General features: G+C 39.8%; 2 protein-coding genes across 2 annotated transcripts; both read left to right on the top strand.

Moving 5' to 3' along the window:
- Positions 1-143: 143 nt before the first annotated feature.
- srfbp1 (serum response factor binding protein 1) lies at positions 144-3,370 on the top strand. Its single transcript, XM_061059846.1, has 3 exons — positions 144-160; positions 1,032-1,577; positions 1,697-3,370. The coding sequence occupies exons 2-3, from the start codon at positions 1,038-1,040 to the stop codon at positions 2,897-2,899; spliced, it is 1,743 nt and encodes a 580-aa protein (XP_060915829.1). The 5' UTR covers positions 144-160; positions 1,032-1,037; the 3' UTR covers positions 2,900-3,370.
- Positions 3,371-5,169: 1,799 nt separating this feature from the next.
- LOC132991379 (transcription factor E2F3-like) lies at positions 5,170-9,262 on the top strand. Its single transcript, XM_061060145.1, has 6 exons — positions 5,170-5,300; positions 6,229-6,469; positions 7,157-7,288; positions 7,552-7,666; positions 7,937-8,066; positions 8,334-9,262. Exons 1-6 carry the CDS (start codon positions 5,276-5,278, stop codon positions 8,579-8,581), a joined length of 891 nt encoding a protein of 296 aa, XP_060916128.1. The 5' UTR covers positions 5,170-5,275; the 3' UTR covers positions 8,582-9,262.
- Positions 9,263-11,077: the final 1,815 nt, after the last annotated feature.

An 11,077-nucleotide genomic window follows, 5' to 3' on the forward strand; every position in this document is an offset into this window, starting at 1 on the left:
GAAGGCCCTCCCCCCTTTTCGCGACATTACGTCGCTTCTTTGCTGGCGGTGTGACGTCACACGACAGTCGGCGCTGCGAGGAGCGAAAAGAAATATGGCTGCGCCCTGCGGATCGAGGCATTTCCGTCAATTATAACTGTTTAACTTTCACATTATTACGGTAAGTTTTGTTATACTGATGACCTGCTTTATCTCTTCCGTTTGATATGACAACACTTCTGGTTCGTATTCAAAATAAGCTCACCTTCATGATGTTACCTGGTCAAACATCCATGCTGCCTCTACCACGTTTGTTTGGGAGTCATTTTACAAAGTCTTCTTTCTAGTAACATAAATGTATCCGATCTGATCACGTTACATTTTAAAGTGGAAAAGCATTTCCACAAGTAATATGTGGGTTAAATACGAATATGTTTTGGGGAGGGTTTGTGATGTGACGAATTATTATTAGCCTACTTTTAAATAACTTGTTTTCTGGTCACCAGAAGGGTTGTGGTAGACCAGGGAAGGGCAACTTTGGTCACTACTGACCCTACTGAAGACCACGTCCACCCTGAAGATACTCAGCACAGAAGAAAACAGTAATATTTACAATAAAGAAAGGGCCACATTCAATTGATTCTCCCTGCCAAAGGGCCAAATTGTAGTATACAAAAACGATCAATTATGAATCAATTATTTAAAAAAATCAATTATGTCTCAAATTTAACTCAACATATGCCAGTGATCAAATATTATTTTGGATGTATTTCTGGTTTTCATGATTTCATGGCAGATTTTGTCACATTTTCTTCATGTTTCTAATTCATTGATATGTACAAATTGACCTGAGGGCCACGTTGAGGGTTGATGGGGGCCGCATGTGGCCCCCGGGCCGCCAGTTGCCCACCCCTGTGGTAGACCTTTAGTTGAAATATAGTGGAGTAACTCTATAAAGCTTAATTAATGTGATGTGTTGTTATTTGTTTGTTTAACTTTTCTAGTGTTTGTTCGTTAAAAACAGTAATAACTGATTTATGTATCTTTTTTAGATCACCATGGACATGTTGGGGAAAGAGTTGCTATCTGCTGAGGAAAAAGAAAAGTCTCAGGTGGAGTTTGAGAATAAACAAGGAGAAGATGAAACTAAAGATGAGGAAGAAGAAAGTGTCCTGAAATGTGAAGATATGAAAGAAGAGGAAACTAAAGATGAGGAAGAAGAAAGTGTCCTGAAATGTAAAGATGTGGAAGAAGAGGAAACTAAAGATGAGGAAGAAGAAAGTGTACAGAAATGTAAAGATGTGGAAGAGATGGGAGAAGAGAAGCCACGGGCTGCAGATGAAATTGAGGAAAAAACCCTGTTACCTGTTCAGCCGGTCGTCAAAAAGCCGGCTGAAGGCCTGAACCTTAACAATGAAGTGGTTAAGATGAGAAAGGAGGTGAAGAGGGTGAGAGCTTTGGTCATCAGGAAGATGACACGACAGATGGGGGCCCTGAAGAAGAAGAAGGGTAAAGACACAGAAACTGAGAGGAATCAAAGGAGAGCGACCAGACTGCTGGAGGAGATCCATGCCATGAAAGTACTCGCACCCGACCTGGTAGGTTTTGTAAAAACTTCTAATAAATCATTTAATTCCACAAACATTTACTCAAATAAATGACTTTTTCCTGAAAAGGTAAAAACACTATCTGAAATACGACTTTCCCAATTTTCCAGGTGACAAAGAAGGCCTTGCAAAAGAATCTAAATTTCGAACAGGTGTGTAAAAACCCCATGTCTACTATTTCTGACCGGGCTGTGGCACGCATCGCCACCCACCCGCAATTTAACAAAAAGATTGGAGACATAAAAATGGCTTTAAAAGCCTTCAAAGAAGAGAGGATGAAGACTGGAAAGCAGAAAGGGAAGTTGGAAGGGCAAAACAAACCTGGAAACACAACTCCAGGTTTGCCGGACAAACCGAGAGAAAGACCCGGTGGAAAGGAGATAACATCGAGGCGAGAGGAAATCAAAGGTGACGAGGAAGGAGACGGTGTGCGTAAAGACGTGAAAGATGCAACTGTTGCTAAACCTGAGAGGAAAGGGAGTAAAGCAACTCATCTGGCTGACACAACTGATAGTCAAAGAAAAGAAACGCCAGAATATAAGTGTGCAAGGCCACCATCGATAAAAAGAAGTGTGGAAACTGTGAAAAATAATCTTCTAGGTCAGGATGCAGGAAAGAAACCCGATCTTAAGGTGCCTCAGCAGAAGAGAGACGAGGAAGAGAGTGATTTAGAGTCTCTTAAAGATGAAGACAGAGAGTACTTCGATGACAGCACAGAGGAACGTTTCCTCAGGCAGTCCTCGCCATCCGAAGAGAGCAATGACGATGATGACTTCTTTATTGGAAAGGTGAGAAAATTCAAGAAAAAGAAGAGGGACGTAAAAGGTGGCCCAACAGAACCTGGAGTTGTTGAGTCCAGGTTGAAGGCAAAAAAGGCCTCGCTTCAGTCTGTCTTCTGTTCTTCCCTCGCTGCGCCCAAGCCTGCAGCGAGGGAAGGTGCAACCAGAGGGAGAGATGGGGATACGTTAAGGGCCCAAGAGACAAGTCCGGTAAGTGAGTTTAAAAAATCCAAGTACCAACATCAGGGGAAAGGAACACAATACAATTCAGGGTCCAAGTACAAAAAGCCCTGCCATAAGGGCGGCCAGCCTGAATCACAACAGAGGGTCTTTCCTTCTCAGAGCAGATGGGGGGGTCAAGGGAAAGGGGACGTTATTAAGCCAAAGTCGCGCTATGACGGAGCCGCCCCTTACCATCAGGCACAAAATCAGACCCTGCATCCATCCTGGGAGGCCAGTAAGAAAAGAAAGGAGCAGCAAGGACAAATCTTGGCTTTCCAAGGAAAGAAGATCAAGTTTGATGATGATGACTAAACCTTGTTTTGTTTATCCATTATTCATTAAGAGTCTTACATCGTGCTTCAAGTCAGCTTTACTTATTTTTGATAGATGTTCAAAACAAGTGGTTATCTCTGTCTACTTGAGATGTTTTCTCAAGTGTAAAGAGCTTTTTCATCCCTATGGCTGGAAAAGAGATTAAATATAAAACGTTAAATTACTCTCATTCCAAAATATTGTTGAATTGTAAACTGTAAAATGCATCACCAAATATTCTGTGTTTTTTTTTGTATTTATGATTAACACTGTGGTGTTGTGTAAGGAAAACTGAATTTGCCCTTTGTGTTAGAAACTGGTGAAGAATTGTAAAGTTAAGATATTAACTCAATTGATGTGTTTATAAAATGAATCAGGAATGTCAATGATGTTCATTATTTCAAAATGTTTTAACCAGAGGTCTTGTTCAGGTGATCACCTGAAGATTGAATAAACGTTTTGTTGAATTAGTATGTTGCTGTATCTTTCTTGTCTTGCTGCTTTTTTAGGAATTGTTCCATCAGGTCAGCTAAACGGCTAACTATGGATAACACGTATCATTCATAAAATCAAAGCGGGTGCTTGATAAAAATAAAAAAAATCCACCCCCCCTTACAGGGTGTGTCCACGAGGACAGTAACTCATCAGACCAATTTCTACACTATCCTGGAGCTTTGTGGTGATGGACCTGAGCTCTGATGATGCACAGCTGTAGATACAGACAGGCAGAAAGTGACATACGTCTCACTTCCACTTCATCCTGCACCAAATAACATCAAGGTGAGCAGAGTCCTCAGCTTGAAAATCAGCTGGAGAGATATAACAAGTCACAATATAAATGCAGTGTGCCATTTCAAATATTAGGTTCTAAATAACAGTGATGCATCATGCAGTCAGTGTCGATGTGAAAACTTGTTTGTATAAATTACAAATACAAGCATTTGCATGACTGGAAGGTGATGAAGGCGAAATATATATTTTCAATTATCATTATACACTTATTATAAAGTTTTTGAAACACATTATTTTTGCATTTCAGCATGAGCATACCAACAAATAAAGTTGGGTTTGGTGCTACACAAAAACCAACAAACCTTGAACTTCTCTTCTGCTGTTGCCTGTTTGGAGAAATACCAGAAGTGGTTCATGCAGGCCATGACTGATGATTGGTCTTTCAGTGCCTCAGCCTAACTACAAGATGAGAGCACGTGCTGCTGGGAAATGTTCTTATTCAGTTTGAACATGTGAAAATATAATATTTAGAATGCAAACGAATGAGAGAACAGTTAAGTAAGAACTCGTTTTAGAAAAAGCCTCACCTGATTTAGCTTTTTACCCAAATTCTTTTGCAGCATGCGAGATGTCGAGTGAATGTTTGAGAACCCATTCCTTGTACAGATCCACGCTCTGTGTCTGTAACAGATGGTACAAAGTTTGATTTATAAAGTCCAATACAGTTCATTACAGGGGCTAGATAAAAGGTAGACTTAGGAGAGAGAACATTTAAGTGATGCTAAAATGCTCATCTGGACAGATCTTCTTTTTTTAAAACTCTGTTTCCAGAAAATGTTTTATATTTATGGACTAGGTCACAGAAAAGTTGTGTATACAAACTACCTTTCATTATATCTCCTTTTAAACATCAGCGTTCTCCAAGTATGGAGAAACACAATTAATATAGGATTGATAGGCAGAATTTAGTGTTTTTTTTTTAGTTTTTTTTTATTATTATTCCTCATTTGCGTGTGTAGGAATACATAAAAATATAAATATTATTATTGTTTATCTCAGCCAGAAGTTTTGATCCACACTCCGGTTCAGCAGGTGGCGGTAATGCACCAATAAGCTGGTTTGCAAACCGCCATAAAACTCGAAAGGAAGAAGTAAAAGAAACTTTCAAACGAAGAAGAAAAATAAGTGTTTCTCAAACGAAGAAGAAAAAGAAGTGTTTCTCTTCAAGCTCTTTGGCATCGAAGTCATCGACAGTTCAACGGACTGAAACTGCAACTTGCAAGAAGGTATTGTTATTTGTTTTCCACTGTGCAATCTACAGATATAGAGTTAGTAAATATGACCATGAGTGAGCATGTGGGGGGGGGTGGGTTACCCCAAATATCCAAAACATGTAAAATGCAATTAATTCTTTCTAAATACATGCAGGTTTTCTATGTTTTCTGTCTTTGCACTTTGCACAGTGGGTTCATAGTTCATACTGGAGCATTGCCACTTCTCTTCTTCACATTGCAAGCTGCAAGCTGAAAGCCTGGCTTGTGATTTGGATGTTCATGCTGGTTTCTTTGACTCAGGCTGGAGCTGGAAGGCAGTGATCCCCAGGAACCTCACCACGATGGCGGACTCTCAAATGCCAAGGAGCCAATGGCCCCTCAAGCACACGATGGAGGTAAGAGTAAGACAATGTTTCTTTCGATGGTGAACACAATGCAACTCAAACCTTAACCCTACAAAAACAACAGTACTGATATCCTTTTACTGTAATAGTAGAACAACTTGTACCATATTGTTTATGCTGAGGCTCTGGCAACCACAGCTTGCTAATATTTTACAGTGAAAAATACAGTTTTTTCCATCATTGTTTTTTTTTTTTTCAAACAGCCTGTAAGCATGTCTACACATTACTAGGTGCTGAGAACTTGAAATACTTAAAGGGATTTTAATGGCCAGGATTACTTCTGTAAGATCACAGAAAACTTGAACACTCATGCATGAAAAACCCCCGAGCTCATGGGGAAGAGTGAGGCGATGTATTTAAATTAGTTAATGATAATAAGGAAGTGAGAAGGAATTTATTTTATATTGGTCCCATATTTTATCCCTCTGTCACTGTTATGCTGTGTACACACCAGATGAAAAACCTCCCCTCTCGACTCAGCAGGTAAAATGGGGCAATGGTAGGGTTGTCATAAAGTTCGTCCTTAGATTTCCGCTCCAAGAGAAGTCCTTTTTTTTTCTCGATCGATATCAGTGCCAAGGCTCCGAGTCGATCCTGTCCTGTTGTGTTTCTGGCGTGCGTCTTGATGCGCTTGAGGGCCGGGAAAATCCGCTCAAACGGAAGAGGTGGATACAGGGATGGTCAACACCATAAACCTGCTGCGTGCTCTCAGTCAGCTCCTTCTGTGTACGGAAATGAAGCAGGTCCGCTGAGCTCCTTCCCTCCAAGTTTGACCGTCAGTTCAGTCTTGAGACTAGGGAGATCGAAGTGCAGCCTCTAGTTCCCCCCAAGACTGTCAAACTCAAGAGTTGGGGAAGTTTTCTTCTTTGCCGAAGCACACAGCTCAAAACTTGACCATGCTCGCCCTTTTTTTTTCCAGCTTCCGCTACCGATTCGATGACACCAAAATCCACGTGGGAGAAATCCCGCTATGACACTTCACTTGGTTTCTTGACGAGGAGATTCGCAGAGCTGCTGAGAAGATCCTCTGATGGCGTGTTGGACCTTAACCTGGTGGCCCAGGAGCTTAATGCCCCAAAGAGGCGTGTCTATGATGTCACTAATGTCCTCGAAGGAATCCAGCTAATCAAGAAGAAGTCTAAAAACTACATTCAGTGGATGTAAGTATGAGTGGATGAAGCTTGTAGTGCAAAGCTTATATTCAAATTATGGCCAATTAGCTTTGTTGGCATGTTTAATTTGTATCTCTGTTTTTTTGTTTTTTACCAGAATCATGAGAACAAAGTTGTACCTGGATTTGGCATTAGTGACACTGTTTTTATCAATAGCTCGTCCTTGCGTTTTTCAAGATTTTGTTGCAACTGTTGTGACCTAAAATGCAGCTTAAAACTTAAAATGCAACTAGCAGTGTTTTCGGGCATTCGTTAAAAGACCTTGATAAAGAATGTTGATGTTGCAAACAAAGTAAATGTTAAATGGCCTTTAGCTTTTATAGGGATCTTCTAGTATTCTGGCTACTCAAAGTGCTTTTACACTGCAGGTCACACCCATTCAAACCTTGACGGGAAAGGCTACTAAGTATAAATCAATTAGCTTATCCTATTCATACACATTTATAGGCCACCAATGAAGCAGGGGGAGCAACTTTGGGGATAAGTGTCTTGCATAAGGACACATGTGTTTGCTGCAGGCATATTGATAAAAGCAGTAAATGAACTCGGGGTGAATTTGTAAACTGTGTTCTGTTGTTTGTTTCTCAGTTCAGACTATTGTATATATTTATTTCATGCTTGATGTGTTGAGTTGTGTTTTTCTCCTGTGTATTGCTGCTTTGGTTTGCCAACCAGGGGCGGTCAGACCAGTGCTCAAATGGATCAGGAACTGAATGATCTAAATGAGGAGGAGAAGAAGCTGGACGAGTTGATACAAAGCTGTACGTGGCAGGTTCACCAGATGTGTGAGAACCATCAAGGTCAAAGATATCCTTTTTATTTTGTAAATTCTGTTTAACTTTGGACAATTGATTCAGTTAGGTCAAACAGGTGTTCCCCAAGTGGGTTGTCAAAACTATTACTGAGGCATCTATTGGCCAATCACCAACGCCAGGGTTAAGATTTTGTTGGGCATATGACAAATGATTTCCTCTGCTGTCCTCCAAAACGGTTTTACTTAAAATGACAGTTTCAGGTTTAATCTTTAATCCTCCATTATTAATTGTGTATTCCTTAACATCAATGATCACATTTGCATATTTGACTTATGAGGATGTCCGAAGATTACCAAATCTGGAAGAACAGACTGTGATTGTGATCAAAGCCCCTGCAGAGACCAAACTGGCGGTGCCACACCCAGAAGAGGTAAACTTTAATACATAGTTAACTTATTTTTTTACTTTTTATTTTCTGTAAAGTATCTCGGACATAAAAAAAAAAAAACACATCTGTCACTGACAATGGGCTGATTTAATGTTTTTTTTTTTTTTTTTTAAATAGTGCAGCATTGACTTCAGCTATTTATTTATTTAATTTTTTTCAAATATCCTAATGACATTTTCTTGCTCCAAGTCTACTGTTTACGCATAATCAGAGACCATGATGTAAAACACTCCTTTTGCTTCTTATGTTCAGAGCCTACAGGTCCACCTTTGCAGCACACAAGGGCCCATTGAAGTATTCCTCTGCTCTGACGACCCCGCCGTACCGATGGAAGACACACTCGGCCCTTTAGTGAACTGCAGCAGCTTAAGCTCGACCGACGGTAACCGCTCTGCCCCCTTCTTGCCTTCCTCATCCTTTTGAGCAGGTGTCTTGCAGAGGTGCATCTTCCACTTTACAATCACTTGTGGCACCTCAATCAGGCTGGTCTTGCTAAACTGCGTAAGATAACCTGAGAAGCACCTAGTGTTTTTTTTAAACAGGAACAATGAAATACTCTGTTAAAACCCTAATTTAAGATTTTTAAAGTTTATTATGCTCTTTTAATTCCCCCCTGTGTCTCTTTATCTACGTTTCCATTATGTTTCAGGCACTGCCTACTCTACCTCTGGAGTCAGTAGTATCTGCAACCCGCTGTCCGAGACAACAAAACACTCATCACCAGTCTCTGAGCGCCCTGTTGACACAATGACCGTACCTCATCTCTCCCCATCTGAGGGTGAACAAAGTTTTGTCTGTCTTACTTCACCTCTAGCCTTCTCTCTTGATGGAAAGGAGTATTTCCTGAGCCTGGCTAAGGATGAAAGCATCACTGACCTCTTCAACTCTGCTAACTAGAACAGCCGACCCCCCCCCCCTTCTGTAAACCGCTGTTTACAGTAGAATGGACATCCTGCCACATACACATCATCAAGGGCAAACTGAAAAAAACCAACAAATTAATAATATAAATATGATCTTTTTTATATTCACTTTTGCCTATCCACAACAATTCAACACGGATTTATTGACACTTGGGTATTTGGAGCTGTTGGTGTGGTCTTTGAATAGTGTTTTTTTTAGCTTTTGACAAACACATCTGCAAGCCCTCCTTAAGTGTCTCACAATGTCTGGGCTTTGAAGTCTCATCACAGGGCTTACTCTAGACCCTTGAAACTGTGATGGTTTGAAAGACTTTACACAGGATTTGTTGATTTTGACTCCTCTCCAAATGGCCATAATCACAATCATCTACTCGTACATAGTACGCTCTTTACTGATAGGTATCTTGTATAACCAACCCTACAATACATGAATTAGCAACTATTTCCCAAGGTAGCTTCTTTTTACACGCTGATATGCCACACACAGTATTCCTTTGTGTATCTGAAAAGCAAAGCAGGTGCCAAGTTTTCTATTTTGGTTTCTTTGTAATTGTGTATAAAAAAATGCAGTAACTCACAATAGAATATGATTTCCTTGTTGTTTTACAGCAGTTATGTTGTTCTGCACATATAAACACACTTTTGGTTGAACATAGCTGGCATTATGAAGTACTGTTTTGACTGTGTTTGGCCTTCGTTTTCTGCTCAATATACCCTAAGGCATCTAGTTCAGAGAGAACGAGACGTATATAACGAGGGATCTCTTTGATAACGGTTACATGTGCTCAAAACGGGGCCTAAAAAGGCTTGCCTACTTCCAGAGTAGTGATCTATAAAAACATACTTTATGGGAAAATAAACACACATAGAAACTACATAGATACCTTTGGAGGCATTGGCAACACTAATGGTGAAGTGGTAAATTAAAATCAGTTTCTGTCAGACATTTGATATCATTAACTATGAAACATTGAAGATCTCAGATAAATATTCAAAGTTGCCTTTTTATTTATACTTGTGTATTTAGTGAGTTGTATTTCATAATTGTATTTTCATAAGCACCTTCTCAGTTTAAAAGGGAAAACCAAACAACAAACTGTGGCTCAGTGGGTTGGCGGTAACTCCAAACCTGAAGGTTGGAAGTTTTGATCCCCATATCTACATGTCCCATGTGTCGCTGGGGAAGACACTTCACCCCAAGTGGCATGTGATTGTGTATGTATGGGATTAGTTACTTTTGATGGTAACTTTCCATAGCAACCTCTACCATCAGTGTGTGAATGGGTAGGTGGTAGCTGCGGAGTTAAAGTGCTCTGAGTAGTCAGAAGACTACAGTAGATAAGTGTCTAACAAGCTCAAGTCCATTTCCGGTAAGCGTAAACATTCTGCTCCAGAGTACACACCCGATTATAAAATAGAAAAATAAATCTTAACTATATCAAATTAGCCAATTGACCCTTTTCCTGCTTTCTCACAGGTTCTGTTCTGTACTGATTCATAACATAAACCCATATATTGAGTATTATTCAAGAAAACTTCTAGCCTCTAAGTTATTGTTGCCTAACATTTGAGCACCACAGTGAAGGATATCATATTTCCCCAATCTATCTTATGTTGACGCGTAAAGATGTAATGGCACTCTCACACTGTGTAAACTGTAACTTTACCTACTGTGGCTCAGTATAATCAACTATACTACTTATTCATCACAGTATAACACCAAGTCACTTAAACTTCATGGATATCAATCTGTCCATTTAGAAATCACAAGTCATTGTAATCAATCAATGATTTGTCATGTCATTTTCTGGACAAATATTCTACAAAGTACACCAGTAAAGATTTTCAAATTGAATGATTAGTTTATCAAGATCTGATGTTTGATTTAAGTGTTACCTTGATTTTTTTAAGTTAAGATCCCAGGCTGTTCTGAGCTTGTTCTCCACCCATCAGTGTGGAATGATACTGAACCCCAAATCGCTTCACAAGGCGTAGTCTTTAGTGTAAGTGAGTATTAAATTCTTAAGTGCACAGTGCTCTAAATGGTCAGAAGACTAGAAAATGTATTATTTAAGTACAGTCTATTGCAAAACACAGACTATCCACAGCATCTGGAGCTGTATTCATGAAGCCTCCTAAGTACTAAGAGTTGCTCTTATTGACTTGATTAAAGTTATTCACAAAGAGAGCTCCTCAGGTGTAAAACTGTGAGGAGTAGTGAGGAGGCCTTTTAACAGACTTAAGAGTTTCTCAAGCTGAGGAGAAAACAGAGAAATGTTCTTAAAAACAGGACATAAAGAATATTATTGAATCATAGTTGTGCCAAACAGCCAAAAAAAAAGATTTGTGCAGGCATTTCAAGCCAACAACGATTTTTTTAATGTGCAAAGTGAGACATGCATGTTGACTTCTCTGAATGTGGTTACCTTTACAGGTGCATCCAGTCACTAGTTAAGACTAGTTAAGGCTC

This window comes from Labrus mixtus, chromosome 16 (genome assembly GCF_963584025.1).
Source record: "Labrus mixtus chromosome 16, fLabMix1.1, whole genome shotgun sequence".
NCBI lineage: Eukaryota > Metazoa > Chordata > Actinopteri > Labriformes > Labridae > Labrus > Labrus mixtus.

What these genes read in the sequence shown, in the direction of transcription:
- srfbp1 (XM_061059846.1), top strand. Translation starts at nt 1,038, where the DNA reads ATGGACATGTTGGGGAAAGAGTTGCTATCTGCTGAGGAAAAAGAAAAG. An exon ending in AAGTACTCGCACCCGACCTG is followed by an intron (nt 1,578 to 1,696) that starts GTAGGTTTTGTA and finishes CCAATTTTCCAG; the next exon opens with GTGACAAAGAAGGCCTTGCA.
- LOC132991379 (XM_061060145.1), top strand. Translation starts at nt 5,276, where the DNA reads ATGGCCCCTCAAGCACACGATGGAG. An exon ending in CGGTGCCACACCCAGAAGAG is followed by an intron (nt 7,667 to 7,936) that starts GTAAACTTTAAT and finishes TCTTATGTTCAG; the next exon opens with AGCCTACAGGTCCACCTTTG. An exon ending in CAGCTTAAGCTCGACCGACG is followed by an intron (nt 8,067 to 8,333) that starts GTAACCGCTCTG and finishes ATTATGTTTCAG; the next exon opens with GCACTGCCTACTCTACCTCT.